General features: G+C 46.9%; 1 protein-coding gene across 1 annotated transcript in view; it reads right to left on the bottom strand.

The window, feature by feature from the left end:
- NEGR1 (neuronal growth regulator 1) overlaps positions 1-24,758 on the bottom strand; it is a 312,772-nt gene that overhangs the window by 164,612 nt on the left and 123,402 nt on the right. The window contains exon 2 of the mRNA XM_063344769.1: positions 9,546-9,778. Within this exon, the coding sequence (XP_063200839.1) occupies positions 9,546-9,778 (233 nt within the window). The remainder of the gene's footprint in view (positions 1-9,545; positions 9,779-24,758) is intronic.

The following is a 24,758-nucleotide window of genomic DNA, read 5'->3' as shown; positions in this document are numbered from 1 at the left end:
CCGAGCATGTTAAAACACTGGAGCGACCAAATGGCTAGGAATTAATTGCCTGTTGATTATGGCAAATTTTCTTGGAAAGTAGCATGTCCCCGTGATTCGTAATTAACTCTCTCTACTTGTTCTGTTTGTTCTCGGAACGCATCGCACCGTTGTAACATAAAACATCTCCAGCTGGAGCATTTTTAAAGCATTTTGTGGATGTCAGTGAATTTCGGCTGGCTGGCGTTATCCTTCAGGGGCAGGTGGATCCGACCCCCACCCCGCCAGGAACCAGGTCCCAAGAGCCGGACAAGGACGCAGAAGCAGCAGAAGAGACGCAAGGCTAGCTCGCCCCCGGCTCGCAGGGCACCGTTCAAATTCCACCTCCCGTTGCAAAGCAATAACGTGTTTGTGAAAACTTGCACTTATTTTTTAATAATTTCAAGAGGTGAAGTGTTATATTTATTGTTTTTATAGAGTTACTTTTATTATATTAATGTCCTCACAATTGCCTGTACTGATACGTGGAACAATTTTTCCAGTGTTTATAGTTACAGTCATTCAACCTGCGACGTAGCCAGATAAGCAGTTTAAAAGTAATCTGGAATTTCATTATTGTGGCAAAGGAATGTGTAACAGTCTTCGCTGTTAGCCAAGCAAGGTCATGTCATGCAAGAGAACGCACAGAGTTGGTTCTGCCCTGAAGTCTCCGTGATGCTCTTCTCTCGCATTTTAAGAAGTCCGTGAAAGGTATGTCTCCCTTTTTTCCCTGAGAAATTATTCTTATGTCTGAAAGAGTTGCCCTAAAAAGTCATTTTTAATTACTAAATGTTTATGTCCAAAGCGTTTCTCCTTTTCCCCTGTAAATAACTGCAGAAAACAAACATTTGCGGATGAGGAAGGGCCTGCAATGACAGTGTCTTGCCCAAGCCGCGTTTCACCTCCAGCTTTGTCAAGGCGCTTGCACGGCGCTTGCTGGGCTGGTAACTCGCTGTTCCACTACGTCTTTAAAAAAGAAGGTGCCGTTTAATCGTATATATACTAAAATTATTTATCACTGGCACCCCAGAGCCTTGAATAAGATATTTATTACTTTAAATAAGGGATTGATTCTAAAAGCGCACACAGACAAGACGCTGCAGGGAGGCGGTCGCTCTTTGGCAAACCCGTAAATTCAGCGCCGCTTCCATTTGTCTCACTTTTTAAACGTTAACTGGACCTGACAAAAGGTTTTTATCGGATTATAGTATTTCAACTCAGATATTTAGTATGTCAGATGCTATTAGTTCTAATCAGGCTAAAAGCAAGACGCTGACCTCAGTCTCTCAGGCGGAGACGCGGCAGATGTGCCGCTTCCGCTGGCGCGAGGGAGGGACACGGCCGGGCCGCTCCGCAGCGCTGCACGTGGCCTTTTATTTTATTTGCCGGTTTATTTCCGTTCTGGTTTTATAGAAATGGTTTTCATATGCAGGTCTCTGTTTTCATTGATTACGACGAACAGGATTCCTGACACGGCATGTTTTAATTGCATTAATTAGAATTGTGTGAGGAAGGATTTACTAAAAATCTTACTGTGACGAAGTTTGACCCTGTGTTTTCTCCTCAATCTTAGAGAAGAAGAAGATAAGCATTTTCGAAAATGTTGGTAATTCATTGGAGGATAATCAGTGGCTTTGCACCTCCTTAGCAAGACTTCATTAAATATTTAGATTAAAAATCTTTTTGCAAGATAAAGCAGGCATGTTCTAGATCTACCCGCCATCAGGTGGGATAATTTTTACATCCTTTTTTTAAATCTAGTTGATGAAAAAGATGACACTGCAACACAGAGTTGCAGAGATTGGTCTTTAATGCACTCTAAGGCTATTTAACTGCCTTTGTTAACATCAAAAAATTAAACTTTTAAATGTGGGATGCCTTTTTTTTCTGCTGAAAACTGACAGTCTAACAATACAGAAGTTGAAATAACAGGAAATCCAATGAAAAAAAAATCAGATAAAACACAGTAATCACAATGATCACAGTGACAGGCAGCAGAAAGCTCGATAAAATATTGTACTGTTTACTCAGGGCACAGAGTTGCAAAAACACTTGCAATGTGGAAACGATGGCAACGAATAACCAAATAATTGTCTCAGATTTTCCAGGCCAGCCCAATTGCCTTTAATTGAACCAACAGGACGTCGAAGAGGCATTCAGAGAGGGAATAATAGAGCCCACAGTAAGGGCAGTCAGAAGAACACGTACTTATATGTAACCAAACCCTCAAAAGTGTTATAAGCCCAATTTTATGTCTTTACAATAACACACCTGCAGTTCATCACCGTCACAAAATAGCATTTTGGAGGATCTGTTCAAATGAAATTGCATTTGGATGAAGTAATTGTAATTAAAATCTCTGCATTGCCGCACTCTATTTTCAGATGAGAATTGTATTTCTGAGGTGCTACGATGGGAAAAACCAGCATTTCCATTTTAGTCTTCCAAGCAAGTCTTGCAATGAGTGCTGACTCTTTCCTGAGTGAAACTTTCAGGATTTTTGCCATTGAGTTCAGTGGGAGCAGCATATTCAATAGATGCAAAATCTTAAAACAGACATATTCATTAAATACAAAATCTTTGGAAAAGAGTAGGTTTGGCATCCTTGAGAATTTCTTGCATTATAGGATGCAATCATGCATCACATTCTCCTATGAGTGACTTGTCGCTAATGGACTCCCATAGCTTCGTAAACGTCGTTTCATGACACAACGTCGCGGCCTCAGCGTCGTCCCTTTGCTGGTGACTGGTACCGCGCCAAAGCTTCAGGCAGGGGTCATGCTCTCCCAGCTCTGGAAACACGTGCTACGGCCACCCACAGTCCTGACCGGGTGGTTCTCACCGTGAAATTATTTTCACATTTTCAAGTCAATTGTAAATTCCTCAACAAAAGCCTTTTCCTTGAGGTGTAGAAGACTACAGAGGTTATCTGCACTTTAATTAGAATCACAGAATTGCCCAGGTTGGAAGGGACCTTTCAGATCATCGAGTCCAACCATCAACCCAACACTGCCAAAGCCACCACTAAAGTGTATCTCTAAGCGCTATGTCTACCCATCTTTTAAATACCCGCAGGGATGGAGGTATTAAGATTAAAAAGGAATAAAAATAAAAAAATAAACCTGCCCACTTTAGATCCATCTAATGCAAAGTAATAGGTTTGACCTGCATTTGCCTTAATGCCAGCAAGAACGCGAAGAGCCCCGGCGTGCAGAGCGGGCTCCGTCACCAGCTCACTCTTTGGTAAACTTTCATTCTGAATCAGCTTTCTTTCCAAAAATTTTTTTAAAATCTGTCTTTCAAAAAAGGTTCATAATTCTTCTTACAGCTCAGGTTCCACACGGCATTTCCAATCAGTTGGTTCTGTTTGATCTGCGGGAGGTCTCCTGTTTGTTGGGTGGGCCCTGACCAGAGCCATGCTTTAGACAGGACGCGCCATGCTCTCCCAGAAGAAGCTTCTGCACCTCTCCGGCTTGGCAGAGGAGGGATGAAGAACATAACTAACCTAACGACCACGAAGCTTAGAATTTAACACTCTACGTTCCTCTCCTCTGCGTTAGATCATTATGTTCTTTAACCTAAGCTGTTGGGTTTTTTGGCTTTGGCCCTTATTTTTTCCTCCTTACTTCTGCCGCTGCCATATAACACAAGAAGTTGCTGAAAGACACTTGGACTGTTCTGAACACACCTTTCGCAAGGCTCTCACAGGGCACAAAACAGCTCCTTCAACTTAATTCAAATGTAACAGAACTAATGTACTTCAGACCAGAGAGCAAATGAATATTTTGTGTAGATTATCCTTTGCCTGCAGATTTCAGAAGGTGGAAATTTCAGGCTTATAATGGAAATTCAGTTGCAGCCGTGACTGTGAAGCACCTCTGACATTGCAGAATTATGAGTTTCAGCCTAGAACCGCCCTGCGCTACTTCAGAGGAAATATTCCTGATTTACATCCTTGTAAATGAGATCACCTGCTAATGCAAATGTTTTCCATGATTTAAGTCTTTTAAAGAAAGGGAAAAGCCATTCATACGTATTTGAGAGAGAGAAGAGCCCATGCAGCTCATTTGAATGCTGTGAGAGGTACAAATGTGGGAGGAATTCAATGAATGGATAAAAAATACAAATCCCGGAGAAAACATTCTGATGGGTCATTAACGACGCATTAATGACTGCGGATGCAGCCCTTGGTAAGGGCAAGTCCAAGTGCGCTGTGTGCTGGTTCGCTCGACCGGGGGGTCTCTATCATCGAGCAAATCTCACTCTGCCACCGCCACCTGGGAAGGATTTTTCTAAGCCTTCTTGTGCTGAGCAGGGACAAGATGATAACAGTGGCTGGCACCAGTGAGTTAATTTTATAACGAAAACTGACATCCTACTCGAGTGCTAGCAATTTAAAAGAGTAATGGATTGTCAGTTTTAGCTGGAAAGCGGTTGCTATATGATTTTTGAAGTCTTTTGCATATTTATTTTGCCCCACTTTAAATAAATTTGGGAAAGGTTTATCTCGTTAGCTCCAAACGCAAGTCCCTCTTGGCCTGATAGAGGAAAAAAATTAGACTTTGCAAACATTGCAAAGACTAAATCAATACATTAATATTTAGGGGACATTAAGGAGGTTTATTAAACAGAAAAAGTGCCTTGGGTACTACTTTGGAAATATTATACATGTTTAAATAAAAACCATAGGTTGTGGTTTCTGACTGAATCTATAAATCGCATTTACATAGATAACAGAATTATTTACACACACCGCGTGTCAAGTGCGGGTTCCATACGGAAATGAGAGGATGCAGCGGGCAGGACGGCAGCAAGTGCCATGTCTCTGTCCCGGCCCCAAGCGCGCCCAGCTTGGGACAGATTAAAATCAAAAGTAAGATGTCAAGTAACTAAAGTAAGAAAGCTTTTGTGTCACCGATTCCCCGGTGTTCGCACTTTGGTAGCGATGGAAAGCGCTGACTCGGGCAGGCCCCGGGCTCCTGCGGGATGGGGAGGGCAGAGGGTGCAGCGGGGGTAAGGAAGGGCAGCAGAGACCGTGGGGGGACAGGGACAGGGGGTGGCAAAGGGAGTGAGACCTGTTATCGACACCTAAAAGCCTAAACCATGGATCTATTAGAGCTGTGCATCCCCGACAGACCAAAATGCAGCCTTGAAAAACACCCCTCGACCCCGACTGTGCCAGTGGATCCCGGCGTTGCTGCCACCAGGATCACGGCCAGGCTCCCATTCATGTTCAAGGAGACAAACAGAGCTGTCAGATCCTTAATCCCATCATTCAGAAGACCACGGCCACAAACCTCCCTCATTGCCTTTGTGGTCACCCCTGCCCCACAAGACCCCCGCGTGAACCGCTCTCCTGCACCCCGGCCACTCTCCCTGGACAGCCCATCCCAGCACGACGGGGACCAGCACCTTCCCCGCATCTCTCATCAAAATTCACTCATGGCTAAGTTATCACAGAATCACAGAATGGTTTGGGCTGGAAGGGACCTTAAAGCTGACCCAGTGGCACCCCCTGCCCTGGGCAGGGACACCTCCCACCAGTCCAGGTTGCTCCAAGCCCCGGCCAACCTGGCCTTGAACCCCTCCAGGGATGGGGCAGCCACAGCTTCTCTGGGCAACCTGGGCCAGGGGCTCACCACCCTCACAGCCAACAATTTCTGCCTCACATCTCATCTCTTCCAGTTTAAAGCCATTACCCCTCACCCTATTGCAACAGACCCTGCTAAAAAGTCCCTCCCCAGCTTTCCTGGAGCCCCTTTAGGGCCTGGCAGGGGCTGGAAGGTCTCCCCGGAGCCTTCTCTTCTCCAGGCTGAACCCCCCCAGCTCTCTCAGCCTATCCCATAGGCTGTGAGAGTTCCATTTGCCCAGTCTTGTACCAGCCGGTAGGTTTTTTCTCCCTTCCCTTGGTGATACACACCAAGTGTGTCAATAAAACACAACAAAATTCCCCCCGAGCCCCCACTGCACTTGGTTAAACAAAGCAATCTCGTTCAGATGAGTCCTCCATTCCCCCGATCACCCCGGTAGCCCTCCCTTGGAGCCTGGGTCCTTTTGAACGCCCTGTTCTGGCCTCTGTCTCCCGGCAGTCACCAGCAGGAGCCCAACCTGCCCCGTCCCCGCGCGGTGCCGCAGCACCATCCCTGCGCCCCGACGCACGGAGACACCCCCAGGCTTTGGGCTGTGACCTGTCGCCCTGCCCCGCCGCAAAATTCATTCTCGAGGAGATCCATAAACACGTCTTAATGTTTTTGCAAATTGAAAGGGAAACACAGCTTGGAGGATGCAATTTAAACTTTGGGAGAATAAATGTCAGATTAAAAATGGCAGAAATTGCAACCTTTTGCTAGAAAAATTATGAGCAATACAGCATGGTAAGAGGTATTTCATGTTTTTAGTTTACTGTGGCAAACATCTGATGTTTAAATCATCTGCAGTTCATGACTTTTCAGATCAAGCATCTGGCACCGAGGTGGACTGAGTTGATTACAAATTCCTACCTTCTAAACTTTTAATTAATTACTTCATAATTCTCACTTCTTTTTAATAAGGTCACTGAAATAAAGTTAACTGGATTATCTTCCTCTCTTTCATGGGATTTTTCTTTCATTGATATAAATGCAGGCTTAAAGACACATTAGGCTTTTTTTCTTTTTTATTAACTATCTTGATTAATTTTCTTGGTACAAAAAGGCGTTAAGTGTGAAATAAGCAACAGTGATCCAGACTTGACTTGGTGGCCTCGTGAAGGCCTTGGGCAGGGATTTGGGAGGCTGGAACTCAACTTAAGCTGTGCCGGGGATCCCTGATTGACTGTGGCCAAACCCTCCAGGTCTCGCTGCTCCCCGTGTCTGCGCCTGGGACAGCGATGGAGCGGCTGCCGCTTCCCTCCAGCCTCCCTTATTTACCCATCACGTCACCTTTCTATCTTTTACTCGTGGAAATCAAGGCATCTTTAACCCATTAAAATGCATTTATTCTCTGAAGCACTTCCATGAATGTGTTCAGAAATTGTCAGCGCACGTAGCAGAGAAGAGGATATCCAAAATGACAGCTACTGCATCTGTGTGTATAGAAAGACCTCACACACACACACCAAAAAAAAGAAGAAAAAAGAGAGCGAGCTGGATTTACACAGCTTTTCAAGTGGAGTTTCACAGCAAACAGTTCTGCAAGCTGGAGTTTGCACCTATTTGTGACCTTATGATCGGACATAAGTCTCTATTCATTTAATTTGCGACACGACGCACACACCCCTGGGTCTTCCAGCTCTGCTGTTTGCAGCAGGAGAACGTCTTCTTTCAACATTACTCGACAGAATACAGCCTGTGGGCAGGGGTATTGTAAAGGGCTAAGACTTTGCTTTTAAATTTTCCTTTTCTCTTGTTATTTCATGCGCTGCTCTAGGTCTGCTGCTGATCATTTATTCGCAACGTAAAAGGAAACCCAGCCCTTTGACTGAATGACTTCACTTTGGCAAAAGACCTGCTTTTCCCTTCATTTATTTCTCCCCACCAGCAGAAGTTATGTCTAATCTTGAAATACAAAGCCATGAACGATATTAAAAGGAAACATAAAACTGCTTCCATAAAATGTTATTATATCATCCCTACGAACCCTATTGAGCAGGAAAGGATACATAAGCTTATAGCACCAATTAGCGGTTTGACGTTTCCCTTGCAGCCCCGGTTACTTTCCGACGGGTCAGTCTCCACCTCAGAGGATGCGTAAATCACATCCCTACCTCCCCGCCTCAGCACACGGACGGGGAAGCCACGGCTTTATTAGCAGCGTCAGTACGAAGCGACCCGATTAGAAGTGCTTACATGGACAAGTCCCATCCCGCTCACGGGGCAGGTACCGCCAGCAGCAGGTGTGATGTAGGTCTCTCCAGATTACCCTGCAAACCCCAGCGTTGATTCCAGGTGGGATCCCACCCGAGTGGGATGGGCGATCGGTAGGACTCACACCTGACCCACCGAGCACCCACTGCACGGCCGGTAATTATTAATGTCTATAGTAACATGTACATAAAGATACGAGCTGGAACGGAAAGAAATGGCCCCGGTCATCACCGAGATGGCACGGGGCATCCTCCAGAGCCGCTGGTCCCGCTCTGCGCCCAGCAGGTGCGGGGCCGCTCTCTGCGGCGGGGAGCTCAGCAGCGTTCCCCGCTTGAGGAGCGCTAAGAGAACTACACAGGGACAGGGAAGGTTTTTTTAACCTTATTTTGAAAATGGCTCACTTGTCCTGGCTGCGCTTCATGGGGCTGGTCCCTACTTCCGACCTAAAATATAACTGAAATGATAATGGAGTAACGGAACATAGATATATGCAACTGAGATAATGATTGATACCGTCCCAGCTTCTTCATTCCAGCTTCCCAGTCCAATAGCACACAAATACTTCTGCAATCCCTGAACAACCCCCCCCCCCAAACAGTACGTTTTTTGGGTCTTCACCCAACAGCCGCCTCCAAGGAAGGTTATAAAAATGACTAAGTGATGGCTTTTTGGCTGCACTAATGAAATCATGTTCGTTATGCAACAAATACACTCAGCTCTTACAGAGCCACAGTCTAACGTTCCTGCAAACCATCGGGGTCTAAAGGGCCAGTGGTTAAGGATAATTAGTTGCGAAGCATTTCATACATGTTATTTGTAAGGGATTTTGGTGTGCCATATGGATTAATAGAGATTGCCATTTAAATTCTTCTGTTTCATATTCATTGCTTTATTACTCATAAAAATGCAAAAGAAAATGTTAATGATGATTACACCAAAGACTAATAAGTTAAAGCCTTAGGTTATACTTTGCATTTCTGAAGATATAAATGCAATCGCTTAATAATTATGCATATTTTTAACTATTGAGTTATTATTTCTCTACATACTTGTAGTTAGCCTAATTAATTTTAAGCTCCTGTTTATATGTTTCATACATGCAATTAATTTCCAACTTTATTTTTTAGCTCCTTGCACGAGAGCATTAAAGACAATCAAAACTAAGAATTGTTCACTCTGGAACAATACAATTAGTATTACCTCCATGTGTGTAAAACTGACTATGTCCATCTGCAGCCCTTGTAACAGAAATCTGTCTCACGGAAATAAATGGACTGTTCTTATTAACAATAATTAACATCCAACAATAGAAATAACCAAGTTTCGAGCCATGCAGGAGACCGATACCGAACGGACAGACACCTGCCCCGTACCACTGCAGGCAGCGATACCTCGACTATTGTACTGGTATTTTCCTCTTACGTTTTTACATCTTGTTTAATTGTCAGCAGGGCAGGAGCGAGGATTTAAACCTGATTTTGGCAAGCTGGAGACCCTTCTGGGCTAATTTTCAGGGGCCCAGAGCCAATGGCACGTGCAGTCTACGACCACATACGTCCAAGAAAAAAAGGAAAGAAAGAAACAACAACAACAACAAAATCTTTAAAATGTACTCAGCTGATGTTTCCATCTATAAACTAGTTTTTTTCTAGCATAACATTTGCAATTGTTTTAAACACGTACCTTGTACAGTTAAGTGCACCTGCATCGTTCTAGGAGTGTGCTGAGTTTGCACAGAACAAGTGTATGGACCGTCATCCGTCACGTCCACGTCCTGTATCTGCAGGCTATACTCTCTTCTGTTTGCTGTTGCGATCGAAACTCGAGGATCTACCGACCATTTATCACTTCCAGCAAAAATAATACTCGACCGATTCAGCCAGGCCCCTTTTGAAGCTCCATCTTCCAAGTAACACCTGGGAAAGAAGGTGAAACCATAAGTATGAAAACATAGGAGTTTTTAAATACCATTAACTTGCTATTGATTTTCAGACCGAATCCTGCTGTAACGGATTAGAGTTGAACCTCAACGCACGAGTCATTTCTTAACTCACAAATCATCACAAAACCGAAAGCCGATCTCACAAATACACAGTGAACGTAAATATATTTTTCTGCTAAGTTCTTCCTTCCTGATTTTCCTGCTCGTGGGTGCTCAGTGGAGCAGGATGTAGAAAGTCTCAATTATTTGTGAACCGGACTCAATGACTTTGTCGGAGCGGCCCTTTCTGCCCCGCTCTCAGCCCCTCAGGATGAGGAGGAGGCACCTGCCAAATTCCTGCCCTTTTCCCAAGACACAGTCGACTTCTGGCTGCTTAGTTAAGGAACCAAGAGACTTTTTCCACCAAAAACTCTAATGACATCTTAGAACTCAATATTTTTTTCTTTTCAAAAGGTTATTAGATTTGTCATTGCTAGTCATATTCAAGACATCTTGTTTAAAGCAAACACGCATTCAATTAGCACGTATTTCCCTGCTGACAAGAACAATGAAATATAAAGCATAGCTCAACTACATATTTTTTAAGACATCTTTGGTATGGTATTGACTCAAACGAACGTGGTTTGTTTATTATGCCATACTTTAGCATCTTTACAATTATTAGAACAATAACTAAAAATACTCTGCAGGGTGTAATAGTCACCTTAATTGGAGCTCGGTGAATAGCAAGACCCCTACAACCAGAAGCAGGTGTACCACAGACTACTTTCCTGCTACATTTTAGTTCAAAAATTTTCCTCCATGAAGTAAAGGCTTTGGTTGTGTTTTTGTTTTTTTGTTTTGTTTTGTTTTGTTTTTTAAATGAGTAAAAAGTACAGCTGGAGAATGAAAACAGAGAGATCTGACGAGTTTGACAGCGTTTCTACACAATATCTCGGGGGTTTGAACATGGCACCGGAGATTGCGAGCGAATCGCGAGCTGAACACACCAGCGTAGGTGCCGCAAACTGCCTGAAACTAATCAGTTGAGAAATATAAAGAACAAGGTATAGCGCAAAATCTAATTTGTAGTCTCTTTTGCCATCTGTAGATTCAAAAACCAGCCAGAGTATTAAAGGTCAGTGTTAATTGAAAATCTTTTCTGTGGATATGCAACCAAAAAAAAAGCCACCCAGGCGTAACAGAAGTATTACCTTCTCCTAAGGTAATTAGGCACTGCAATATGCTGCCGTTGTCAATATTTTGTGTTGCGCATTAGGAAGCATTTGGAATTTCTCTCTAAAATAGCCCTCCATCCGAAGCTGCTCCCTCACACGCTGGGCCGAGGGGAACGGCGCTGTGCGGGATGCTCTTCACGTCCCTGGCGAGTCCCAAGGATAGCACGGCATCAAGGCAATGGCCGGACTTCAGGGGCAAAGCGGTAAGAAGCTGGTGAATAACGCTGACAGGACTTCTTAGCGCAATTAAGTAAATAAGAAGGTGTCGTGGTTTGGGCCCTCAAACCAGGAGAGAAGGAAAGCGGAGGTCTGCTGGGGCGGGATCCCCGCGGAGGCGCTGGTGGGACAGTGTGGCTCTCCAGACCCTCGGATGGGCAGAGTGGTGGCCGAGAGACATGGGGTGATGCCCGAGGACACGAAGCTGCGCCGGAGCTGAGGAACCCCTGGCTGGCGGGGCCACGGAAGTGGCCACTCAGCAGCACACAGGCTGGCAGGGGAAAAACCGTCCCAGGCTGGTGGGATAAAAACGGTCCCAGGAAATGCTCTAATTTTTAAGTGAACTTTGGAGTTGCTGGCTTTGGAGTAGCCAGGACAAGAGGTGACGGGCACAAACTTGAGCATAGGAAGTTCCACCTAAACATGAGGAGGAACTTCTTTCCTGTGAGGGTGGCAGAGCCCTGGCACAGGCTGCCCAGAGAGGTGTGGAGTCTCCGTCTCTGGAGACATCCCAAACCCGCCTGGACGCGTTCCTGTGCCACCTGCTCTGGGTGACCCTGCTCTGGCAGGCGTTGGACCAGGTGATCTCCAGAGGGCCCTTCCAACCCTATGGTTCTACGATTCTATGATCAAACTTTTCTGTCCCCTGGGAAGAGGGGAGTGACGCTGGTGACAGGAGACAGAAAGGATGATAACGACCACTCCTCAGTCCCACGGGCGTTCTGACCGCATGCTCGACAGGTGCTTGGGCGATGCAGTCTATGTTGTACTTTGCGGTGTTTGACAGTGAAAGCAGTCCCTGGGCAAGGCAGCCCAGCGATGCTCTGTCTTGAACTTCAGCCAGAACGATGATTTTCGTGAGCAGCCAGGAAAACGCAAGAAAGAGCAGCGAGTGAGGAAAGAAAACATAATGATGGGAAGAAACCCAATAAACACCAGCAGAGCGCAGGACTGTGTGAAGTATGAGAATACAAGGAGAATATAAACTTTGGAGATACTTCAAGTACCACCTTGCCATAGACAAGGAAACGTTTGTCATAAAAACAGGAGGGTTGGAGACAGGAGGCGATGCCTGAGCAAAAGAAAACGGTGATAGCTTGGGTGAAAAACATGGGAAAACAGGACTGGGAGAAGGGTGCCCAGGAGGAATGGCCAGCAAGGAGAGTCCCTCTCGGTGGCAGAGAAGTGAGGGGATGAAAGGGCAGAGGGAGCCTGCAGAAGGCACTCTATGAGCTGATGAAAAAGACTGAGCCCGTCTGCAGTGAGGCTAAGGACGTTTAACTATGGCTCAAAGCCCAGCGCTATACTCCTGTTTTCCATAAAGAAGGTGGCATCAAGCACATGGGAGAGGGCAGAGCAGCTAACGGGACTCAAGGGCAGAGGATAAACTTGGTGCTCTCACGTGTGAGAGCACAAAACTGCAAATCCAGGAGCGTGTGGGGTTTTTTAAGCAATCTGAAAGTGATGCTGTGTGACTGGGAAGCCATAAATGTCTTACCTACATTTAGGAAAATGCGGAGAATGAATTAGGCAAATTTTAGGGTAACCGATAGAACTTAAGGCTTTAAAACAACTAAAAGTTGAAGGAAGGTAATACAAAGTGCAACAGACTAGTGGGACGTTTTTATTTGATAAAGAAGTTTTTTACATGAAGGAAATCCAACAGAAGAGAACGCAATAGATCTCATCTCTTTGATAAAACATTAAAATAGCGCAACTATGGAAACTGTTAGGTGGGAGAAAATGATGATTTCGTAGCTTAAGCACATGGCGGTATTGTTTAAGGGGAAAAATGACATTCCCTCTAGGAATAAGAAACTAGAAGCATCAGGGTGAAATTCTTCAGAAATGGATCATGAAAATAACCATTCATTTAATTAATGATCTCAACATGAAATCCGAAAGGGTTCTGAGAGAAGCTGCGTATGACACGGGATAAAAAATCACAGTTTATATAGCAGAGAATTGGGATGTCACGGGGAAGCATCGCTTTGAGGATGGAGAGCCCAGCTGCCGCCTGTGAGTCCCTGTTGTGGGCTCTGGACCCATTCGGAGAAGGCAAGGAGCCGCTTTCAAAGTCTTAGGAACATTTTCAAATTGATTCTAATTAACAGAAAACTGGGGAGCAGCAGAGAAGCCTCAGATTCACTGATGTTTTTCTACAATGCGTTTCTTTTCTACTGGTATTTCTGCAGCAGCTGGACGCAGTCAGTTATAAATGAGTATTTTTGAAGGTAGCCTGTAGTTTCAGTGACAGTTTACCGTTTTAACTCCCTCATGGTTTATACACATGCATACATCCAACAACACGCAAGGAAGCGTTAACACTATGCCTTCTTCCCACAAAAGAGAAGACCAGCCGCCTCCTCTCCCAGCGCACAAAGCCAGCCCCAAATTCCCCGCTGTCTGTGCAGCTTGTAAGAAAAAAATTAGCCTCGCTAAAAAAAAAAAAAAGATATAATAAAAGATGAAATTTTTGGTTATTAAATTAAAGACAAAAGAGGAACTCTCATCAGACGCAAAGCGAACCACCTGAAAACCCCGCTGAGAAGGGCAGTGCTCGGGGCTGCCATCGCGGCAGCTCCTAGGCATCCTCACGACCTCCTCAAGGCACACGCTGCGAAAGCCCCAAAGGTTCCCGAAAACGTCTCACATAAACACAGCCCGTTTGATATCAAGGCCTTCCTGCTGAGAAAAGGCGAGATACAGCCGTGCAGAAAGCAACACGGGACCTCTTGCCGTTTTACTTGATATACAAAGGTATTTTTTCTCAAAATAACTTTCTAAACCAAATAAGAGATTTTGCCTTATCCATTCGTAGGTGGATAGAGATGAAAACCTGCTAAACCCAACTTTCTTCTATACCCGACTAATTAACAAAAAGTACACAGTATACAATTGCCGTATAAAACACGAAAAGCAAGGACTAAAGATGGAACAGATGTTTAGCTGTTGAGAAAGGTTTTCAAGTTCGATGGAAAAGAAAAAAATCACACAAAGTATTCATAAAAATATAAACAGGAGAACACACTTCAGCCTTGTTTGGACCCTGATGAAGTACGTGGTATTGTGGAAGCACATGGGTTTCAAACTAAAAATTATATTCCAAATAGGGTTCTTTTTGAAAACAGGTTAAATATTTTACTTCAGACAGGCTCCTCCAACAGCCCAAAGCACTCTTTTCGCTACATTTACTCACAACCCATGCAAGTTCCCCAACGCTGCGGGAGTGAACTGATTTGAAAATGTTGCAGAATTTGGCTGAAATATTTTGCACTGGATAGCCTTCAAATTAAATAGCAGCCAACACGCTGTATTTTCCCACTACGCACATGAGATGCAATGGATAAAGTGCATATTTACTCCATGGAGGAAGCAATCAAATGATTCATCTCAGAAATGTTTTCTAATCTAGCAAATTCAATCCCCTTCTGCTTGCAAATCACTTCTCATTTCTGAAAGCGCAGTTATTGCTTGGAAGGATTCTGCCGCCAACTTGGACTACGCACTCACCCACGTGTGTTCTTGGCCATTGGAGGCAATCCTTCTGCACTGTCGTTATGGCAGAGGAACAGAAATAAGGACAAATAAGGATTTTTCCCCCTTTAAATGAAGGCTTGGTCTTTTCCCCCCTTATTCATTTATAATTTTTGATGAAAGAGCTGTCCTTCCACATGTGCTTGGTGTGACACATGCGCATGGATGAACATTTGCACAGAAAAAACACCGAGAAAACAAAAATGCCGACCCCAAGCAAGGCCCTGGGATCGGACCAGTGCGCGGGGACGCGGACCGCAGCGCCACAGCCCGCCCTGCACACAGCCCCCACACCATCGTGTTGCTCCCACACTTGGCACCACACACATCCCACACATCTCCGGATGCACTTCTTCATTTTAACCGAGAACAGCATTTTAACATTATTTCTTAAGCTGCAAATACTAAGGGATAACTCTGTATTATTTTCATTGCACGAACGTGAACCTACCTGGAAAAAACCCAGTTCTTTTGACTGAAAGCCCACAAGGGTTCAGCTCCTACAGGAAGGTGAATTCCCTGGCTGCACGCGCACCCTCCCCAGGCCACGGTGCCGGCAGAGATCGGGGCACGCTCGGTGACAACCCGACATCTCAGAGCAGCCCTGGGGAGAAGGACTCGGGGCTGTTGGTGGGTGAGAAGCTCCACATGCCCCAGCAACGTGCACTGTCAGCCCAGAACCCCCCGCAGCCTGGGCTGCATCCCCAGCAGCGTGGGCAGCAGGGCGAGGGGGGGATTCTGCCCCTCTGCTCTGCTCTGTGAGACCCCCCTGCAGCGCTGCCTCCAGCCCTGGGGCACCAACAGCAGAAGGACACGGAGCTGTTGGAGCGGGGCCAGAGGAGGCCCCGGAGATGCTGGGAGGGCTGGAGCCCCTCTGCTGGGAGGACAGGCTGAGAGAGCTGGGGGGGTTCAGCCTGGAGAAGAGAAGGCTCCGCGGAGACCTTCCAGCCCCTGCCAGGCCCTCAAGGGGCTCCAGGAAAGCTGGGGAGGGACTCTGGAGCAGGGAGGGGAGCAAACCTGAGACGCGAGCGTGAGCAGAGCTCTGATCTCAGGTGGAGCTATGCAGAGCTGGCAGCCACCCCCGGCAGTTCCCTCAGGATGAGTCAGAGCCTCAAGCTAAAAGCCCAAAACTTCTTCAACTTCTCCTAGTTTTAAGTGCCATACATACATGGAAAGATGGTGCCAGATCAATACACAGTCGTAGATCAGCACACGCAAACCCCCGTGGGGTGACACTACTGACGGTGCGGAGTTGCTCCTGCCAGAGGTCAGCACCAGCACCGCGGGGGCTGCGGTCCATCACCGCTCATCACCGGTGGACATTCAAGTCCCACAGTAAAACATTTCTTACAGGAATGTGTGGGAACTAATTAATTGAAAAGGTGACCACCAGCAGAAACTGCAAATATCAGTGTCCTTCCCTTTCTTCCCTCTTTCTTCTCTTCCCTTAAATTTTCTTTATTTTTAAACGTCCTGCACGTCACGGCAGCATTTTTTCTGCAACGTAATTTTTAAAATCTATGCACAGGGCCAATTATTTTTAGAATTTAATAAGACTGCAGCACAATTAATGAAAGCATAACAATCATTAAATAAAAGTGACTTTTACTCTTTTTACCTTTACTTCGTTTGGAAAAGTATTGATTAAACTGTAGCTGAACTCAGAAATAATTATTCTATTGGGATTAGGAAAAAGAACAATTTATTTTTTAACTGATGATTGTAATCAGAAATTCTGTACCCAACAAGCATAAAAAATAGATTTTAATGTTAGCTTTCACATACAGCTGAAGATATTTTATTATTTTTCTGATCATTATTAATGGGGATGATCTTCTGTAATTTGTAAGTACAGAAAATACAGCCTCACCCACCTTCCTTAAAGTTTTTAAACCTCTCTTTCTCATGCCTCCCACTTTCCTAGCTCTCTAGTCTATTATTTCCCCATAATTAAAACATAGGCCTATTAATCTTTGAAAAAAACCAGTTCTTCTCAGTTTCTTAATTAAAACTGCATACGGTCCCTTCTTACAAGAGCCTTCACGGCGCAGCCGGGGTTGGAGCTCCCACCTCGCTGCCCTTGAGACAAACTGCACAGAAAGCCTTCCCGTGTTCCATGCATCACGTTAACGTCTGACATACATCTACCTCCAAACAGCCTTCAATACACGCTCCGGGATTACCTCTGGATAGCACTCGGGTGGTACTTCACATGAAAAAAATCTTCATTCAAGTAGGACCAAAAGCTACCATTATCCTCATTTCTTGTGCAGCTACTTACTTACTTGACCCAGACTGCAAAGCTAAAAGGATACATAAGTTGAAAACTGTCTTATAATCTGTAGGTAAATTCATAGAATCATCATTCATCTAGGTTGGAAGGGACCTTTCAGATCATCGAGTCCAACCATAGACCCAGCACTGCCCAAACCCCCACTACCCCGTGTCCCTCAGCACCACGTCTGCCCGGCTTTAAATCCCTCCAGGGATGGCGACTCCACCACTGCCCTGGGCAGCCTGGGCCAAGGCTTGACAACCCTTTCCGTGAAGAAATTTCCCCCAATATCCATCCTAAACCTCCCCTGGCGCAACTTGAGGCCGTTTCCTCTTGTCCCATGGCCTGTTCCTTGGGAGAAGAGCCCGACCCCCCCTGGCTGCCCCCTCCTTTCAGGGAGCTGCAGAGAGCGAGAAGGTCTCCCCTCAGCCCCCTTCTCTCCAGGCTGAACACCCCCAGCTCCCTCAGCCGCTCCTCACAAGGCGTGTTCTCGATTCAACCCACGCAGCCCATCACACACACCCATTCAGCCCCATGGGCCTCCATTTAATGCTCCCAGCTCACGGTTTCTGCTCCTCTCCCAATGTGGGGACCGTGGGAGATGAGCAGGAGGAGCCACAGGACAGCCGGCGAGCCAGGGAACGCCGCCCAGGGTCTATCGTGCTGCCCAGCTGCAGAGTCATTCACCCACACCTCTGAGAAGCCGAAGGGACATACTGTGAGACGCTTCCCCCACAAAACACCCCCCCAGACGGTGAGAGACATACTGCAGGTCAGAACATGACTCATTTCTGTGTAGGCTGCCTCCCTAAAACCAGTAATCCTGTTGCGGTTCAGGTTAAAAGTTCTATCTCGTTTACAGAAAGTCCTGGAATCCTTTCTTTTCCCTAAAAAACCCTGAAGAATTTGACTTGGAATTTTTTACGGTTTTACGTAAGTGGCGCTTTGGGTGCCGGAGGAGGTGACTGTAACGCCCACGGGGGATGGCAGCACCCCCTGCCCGTCACCCCGTGGTGGGCGAGTGCTCACCAAAGCAGATGTGAAGCCCGTAACAGAGCTGTTATTGCTTACCGCAGCATCTTTTTTTCCCAGTGAAATTGGTTTTGGCATTGAGTTATAGCCACTTTCTTCAGAACACAGAAAACCCTTTGCGAAGAACAGTGTTGCTGGAATTTTTCTGCTGTAAAGCAGACGGGCTTTGAGCTCAGCAGCAAGGGGAGGGAGAAACAGCAGGGGCAGGGTTCAGCCCAGAGAAACACCCAGAGGCTCAGAACATAAACTGATACATCCCAGCTCCAGAACCAGGAAATCCCACCAGAAACCTGCGAAGAACCTTTGCGAAGTCCTTTTACTGATGATCTGGTAACTGTCTTCTACAGGTGCTCCATGGATTCTTAGGAATAACATCTTAAAAGTTTGTTACGCCAAGGAAACTTCTCTGAACAATAAAAATAACCCAGGTGCGATTATAGGTAATCCTTCTACTTTTGTCCCCCAGATCAGTTTTCTCATGTCTGCTATTGCTCAAAGCGGGGGATTCTGCATAAAAAAACCCAACCCTGTGCAGCCGCTCATTATCGCCATCGCGCTTTATTTCTTTACAGAACAGTCTCAGACCACCAGGGAGCTGACGCCTGGATGGCCGGTGACCCGGCTGGTGCCCACCAAGCCCCAGCTCCCTCCCCCTCGAGATCCCCCCCAGAACCAACGCTATTTATGAAACATGCAAAGGTTAAATTATCCTGCAGAGGGAGACTGTTGTGTCGTGAACGGGACAGAAATCTGCAACGGCGGTTTCTGGGAAGTCTGATAAACAGGAGTTACGTAAAGCAGGGGAGACAAGGCAGTTGTTGATAAACAGAGTTTAAAATCAGAACCCCAAAACCTTGTCTCACGGCAGCCAAAACAGATCTAAAACAAATAACTGGCTTTTCCTCGCCTGGCATCTCCATTAGATGTTGAAGTCCTTAGATCTACCTTTAAAAATCCTTTCTGGTTGAAGGACGCCAGCAGCACCCAGCTGCGCTGGGATGGGGTGTCTCCCCCTGAACCTGCCCCTTTCCAGCCCCGGCTCCCCCGGAGCTGAGCCCCCCGCTCCCGAGCCCCCCGCTCCCGCCCAGACACACTCCAAACCCACCGCGGGCTCTCCTGTGCTGCCTTCTGCAACGGCCCCAGAATAGCCGGGATTAAGGAAAAGTGGTGCTAATGGATAAAATATAGATTCCAGTGTCTTTCTCTCCGTGCAGCCACCAGTTGGCAGCAAACACGACAGGGCCCCGGAGCTGCTGGGAGGGCTGGAGCCCCTCTGCTGTGGGGACAGGCTGAGAGAGCTGGGGGGGTTCAGCCTGGAGAAGAGAAGGCTCCGGGGAGACCTTCCAGCCCCTGCCAGGCCCTAAAGGGGCTCCAGGAAAGCTGGGGAGGGACTCTGGAGCAGGGAGGGGAGCCATGGGACGAGGGGGAAGGGTTTTACATTGCAAGAGGGGAGATTCAGATTAGGTATCAGGAACAAATTGTTGGCTGTGAGGGTGGTGAGCCCCTGGCCCAGGTTGCCCAGAGAAGCTGTGGCTGCCCCATCCCTGGAGGGGTTCAAGGCCAGGTTGGCCGGGGCTTGGAGCAACCTGGGCTGGTGGGAGGTGTCCCTGCCCAGGGCAGGGGGTTGGCACTGGGTGCGTTTTGAGGTCCCTTCCAACCCAAACCATGCTGTGATTCTATGATTTGTAAACTTTGCCGCATTTAGTGTAGTCCCGCAAACAGTGCGAACTCTGCTTTGTTCCCCTATGACCCCCCCGCAGCATCCTGCCTCCTCCCGGCACGTGTCCTGGCCCCACCAGGTCCACCGCGGCTTCTGCTCCCACCGCCCCTCCACCGCCTGGCTGCCCACCCCTTTCTCCTCCCTCCCGCCCTGGTGCCAATTTTCCTGCTCCACAACCAGCAAGCCCCAACGTCTCCGTTGTTCTTTGCCTTTTCCCGTCAGTGGTGGAAGCAGCTCTGGTCATACCTTGAGGTGTTAACATGCACAAATGAGCCCTTTTCCTTTGATCTTTGCTCTGCGGGCGTTCTGCTTTTTACGCACGATAAACCGTAGCTGGTACCAAATCCTCTTTTAGAGCAGGTTTTCTCTTCAGGTTCGAAAGATGCGGCGCATCTCTCCTGCAGAGGGTGGAGAGTCTCCAAGGCCGGTCTCCTTCCAAGCATGGGGAAGGAGATGCCACAGGAGACTGGGCAAACCTTCCTTGCTCTTACCAGCCCCGTGCGGGGGGTGAGGGAGTCTCCAGCCTCACCTGGTGCCTTCCCAGAGCCTCTGCCGCGGGGCATCTTCGGGCAAAGAGCAGATTAACCTGCTGCGCTGACAGCAAAGGCGCCGACCCTGCCGTAGCATCTCCTCCCCTTCCAAGCTGAGCAGCTAGACACGCCTGAGACGTTTTACCCAGCGTTTGCAGTCAAATAATTCATCGAGCACCGTATCAATACGCTTATTCGTAATTACCTCCTTTAAATAAAGATGTTCTTCCAAACCTACCGCCCTCTCCTTCCCGCGATTCTCAGCAGCCCATTACGCTGCCTTCTAAAACAGCAGCTCAGAACCAGAGATCCGCAAATTTAGGACGAAACCGAGATAATTCTTTAAACATTTGCTGACCTGCGGACTTTTCCAAGAAGAGCAGAGCTTTTTACCTGGCAGACTGCCTGAAATAAATGGGGATACGTGCTACCTGAATTTTCACGAGTGATTAGCATAATTAACCTCCCAGCGCGGCTCCTGTGCCTCTTCCCCCGCTCCAGAGAGTTGACGCAGAGTTTTTGACTGTGAGAACCCCTCAGATCCTCTGCTCTACCGTCAGGTATGACAAAGGTGCCAGGGACCCGCCAGCCCGCGGAAGGGACAGAAGGCAGGACGGGGAGAGGGAGCAGGACGAAACGACCGGGAGAGAAAGCAAAATAAAACTTTTTCATCACACGCCTCCAGCTTCCTGACTTGATAAACTCTGCTGCCTTGAGGTGCTTTCAGATAGCATAGGAAATCTGTCTGCAGATAAAACATGGATTAATCCCTAGGTCTGAAATATTTTAAACGGGAAATCAGTGGAATATTAGTAATTAATAGCAAAAGTGTTTACTGTTCTACTTGCACAAGGTTTTTGATGTAATTTCCTCTGCAGCTGAAGTTATTTCAATTTCAATCCGAATGGGTTTCAACCTCAGTACCTGCCGATCCATCCAAGCCGGGCAAGAGACCCCTCTCCCTTAAGAAAAGTGCAAAACGATAAAGACAAAACCATGCCGTGAATTGCTTGCTTACTCTTCTGGCCTCGTCAGAGCGACCAGCGATGGCCACAGCGTGTACCTACCTCCTGCCACAAAGGGGCCGTTTCCCATGGACAAGGGCACAGAAAGCGTCAGCCCCACAACTGCGCTAAGGTCATCGGCTGCTTTTATTTACCCGAAAATATTCCCACCCCTTTTCACAGACACGTTTTCATATTAAAAGGAACAAAACAGTAGTCTGTAAAGCCAAGAATTATTATTTATTTAATAATTAATTATTTCACGGAAGCACGTAGTATTTCCTCTTTGAAGACTCAGAAACAATATCACGCAATATTATTGATTCTGATAGTCTGAGTTTCATTTTTAGAGAGCAACTCCCAGCTTCATCACATTATTTGAAATATTTAAAAGGTGCTGGCTGCTGCCTTGGATATTTATTAATTCCTAAAGATTTATGATCTAGAAACGCTGACTTCCAGAAATTATGAAGAAGAATTTGCATATGCAGACATAAGTAAACAATTCATGGCATGGTTTTGTCTTTATTATTTTTCACTTTTCCTACGGGAGAGGGGTATTTGAAAATTCGAGAGCCAATTCTGTTTATTTTATAGGAATAGATAAGTCAGCTCTTCCTTCTGATGGTGAAAGCCAACCCAGGTGGCAATTTTTTCCCCCTGCTTTTTTTGCCACACGTCGCTGAAACACAAATTAAAGGAGTAAAAAACAACATAAGCTCTGAGACCACCGCAAGGCAAAGGATCATGGCTAGAGGACGAGAAATACCGTTAAAATCCCGTGTTACTTTCCAAATTTTCAATATCGCAGCATGTTATTGAAGGATGTTAGCATCCAGAAATATGTAACTGAATTAAAACGGCCATGATACTAATTAACTGCATTTATTTCTGTTTCAGAACAGTTACATTAGCCTTTATTTTTAATGCTAAAGTGAAACAAAGGTTTCTTCACTGACGCAATAAGCTCTGACAAAAAAATGAGGGCTTACAACGGGAGACTATTAGAGTAACGCGCTCTCAGGATACAATAATGAGTGTCGGATGGCTGCTATACCCAACAACCACATAAATGCCGTAATTTGGTAATGAATATGGCACGATGGCGATGCAGGGCTCACACCAGCTGCGGCACATTACAGAGACGAGCGAGACAGGCCTGAGGGCAGCAGACATCGCCTGCGCCGGGGAGCGGAGAGCAGCCCCGACCGGCTTCGTCTAGGGGAAACCAGGGAATCGCCACACCGAACGCAAATATCCACCCAAAGTTTTGAGCTCCCAGCCCAGGAGAGGGACCTGGGGCCACCAGGCGGCCCCGCGGGAGGTCCCCTGGAGACAGACGTGCAGATGGGCTCCCATGTGCATGGACCTCCTGGATATAAACTTGCTCTGTGTGCATTTTATGCCTCCATAATCACAGACTCATAGAATGGTTTGGGTTGGAAGGGACCCTAAAGCCCACCCAGTGGCACCCCCTGCCCTGGGCAGGGACACCTCCCACCAGCCCAGGTTGCTCCAAGCCCCGTCCAGCCTGGCCTTGAACCCCTCCAGGGAATGCAATGTTTTAGAAGACCAAACCAAAAGGCAGGTGTGATAGGGACAAAGGGCAAATGCTATTTACCAGTCATTTAAAATATGTGATAGAAGAAAAATGTAGGAAACCCCCCCTAGATCTGTGCTCCATTGGATGATTCTCCACGAGAATCCAGAGACCCCACTGTCAGCAGCTTGACCAGGGGTGGGAGCTCCCCTTCTGCGGGCAGGAGCGTGTCCGGGCTTCCTCGGCTTCCTCAAGGGTTTGTCCCGACACCGCAGCCTCCCCCCTGCTGCCCGGCTGGCCACTGGGACCAGGCAGCGCGGTGACCCTGCGCCCACCCCCTTGCCTCCTAGCACCGGGAAGTGTTCCGACGTCTGCCTGCAGAATCAATGCAACGCTTTGATTCTCTGCCAGCGCAGCTCTGAAGTATAAAATGCATCAAACATAGTGGGGGACAAAATGTCTACATAGGCGTGGGTGCTCCTGCTCCACAGCGGAGCTGCGATACCTTCACCTCGCCCCTCTCCCGGCAGAGCAGCGGCACAGCCTGCAGCTGCCCGGCCGCCGGGGATTTCTTAACAAACATTCGGGTTTGAAGCTTCACGTGTTCTTCCTGAATAGGCCTTTTTTTTCACTAACAAGGCTTAATGAAAAAACATTCTTTCCAAGTGAAAACGAGTTGGATTTTAGGATTTCCTTATAATAACACCTACTCTATGAGTAGCGTAGGAGACACAAGGCGGGAGATAATTGCGTCTGTTATTGGACGGTATTGACCTGGGACTCTTCTCTGAGAAGGTAATACCAACCCTGCAACGCAATTCTCTCCAGGTTGGTTTAAGTAAAATAATAGAGTTAATGACAGAAGCAAAGCTACCTAGAGAGGTATAATTCATCATGGAGTGTTTCATGCCATTATCTTAAAAACATACAGTGTAGTAATCACTTGAAGTAGTGATAACACATAATTGTATGCTTCTCATAAATTATAGGTGAATGGGAGTTTCAGCTAATGAGTGCCAAATAGCAGCGCAGGAACTGTAGTGATTACAGAAGATGCGGTGATGAATGCATTTATTATTGGGGTATTACAAATCTTTTTATAGCAGAGATGGCAAGTTTATAAATAAATAACCAGCCACGGAGGTACCCGCATGTCCAACCAAGACAACTAAGTTATTAGCCTGCAGTTTAACCAGGCTCTTATACAAAAACATTTGAAAGCTTGGTGAAAACAAAATGAAGCAAAACAAAGGAAACAAAAGTCCTGGCCACATACCCGCATCCCTGGGAACCCACCCGCTCTTTTGCCTCCACTTGCTAAAGAGGCGCTGCTGGAGCATCCTCAACAGAAAGACAGACTTTGGCATTGTTTCTCATGGAAAAGCATCCCCCCCAAAATAATTAAAAGCAACGATGCTGCTTTATGGTATAAATAAGGCGCTGCTCAAAGTAAAGAGGTTTTTCTGTGTCAGCGGTTGGGATTAAGAGCAGGGATTGGGGTGTCTGTGTCTGTGCCCTGCACTGGGAAGGGCAGGTCACGCTGCGACACGTGTGAGACCCAGCAGAAGCCCGTTCAGAACGCAAGCTTGAACCTCTTCTTCCTCTGCAACACTCACCGTCAGAAAATGCCTTTATTCGACAACAACAACAGAAAAGCCAGGTTGGCCGGGGCTTGGAGCAACCTGGGCTGGGGGGAGGTGTCCCTGCCCAGGGCAGGGGGTGCCACTGGGTGGGTTTTGAGGTCCCTTCCAACCCAAACCAGCCTGTGATTGTATGAAAAAACAGCAATATCCCTTTGGGGCAGCTCCATGAGCCCCGTTTCCGGGAGCTCACCTCCTCCCACAGCCACCCAGCACAAACCAGTAAACGCTGAGGATGAAGGC

The sequence above is a fragment of the Chroicocephalus ridibundus genome, chromosome 8, assembly GCF_963924245.1.
Source record: "Chroicocephalus ridibundus chromosome 8, bChrRid1.1, whole genome shotgun sequence".
Lineage (NCBI taxonomy): Eukaryota > Metazoa > Chordata > Aves > Charadriiformes > Laridae > Chroicocephalus > Chroicocephalus ridibundus.
Note: the sequence above shows the minus strand (reverse complement) of the source record. Positions and strands in the feature narration are given on the sequence as shown.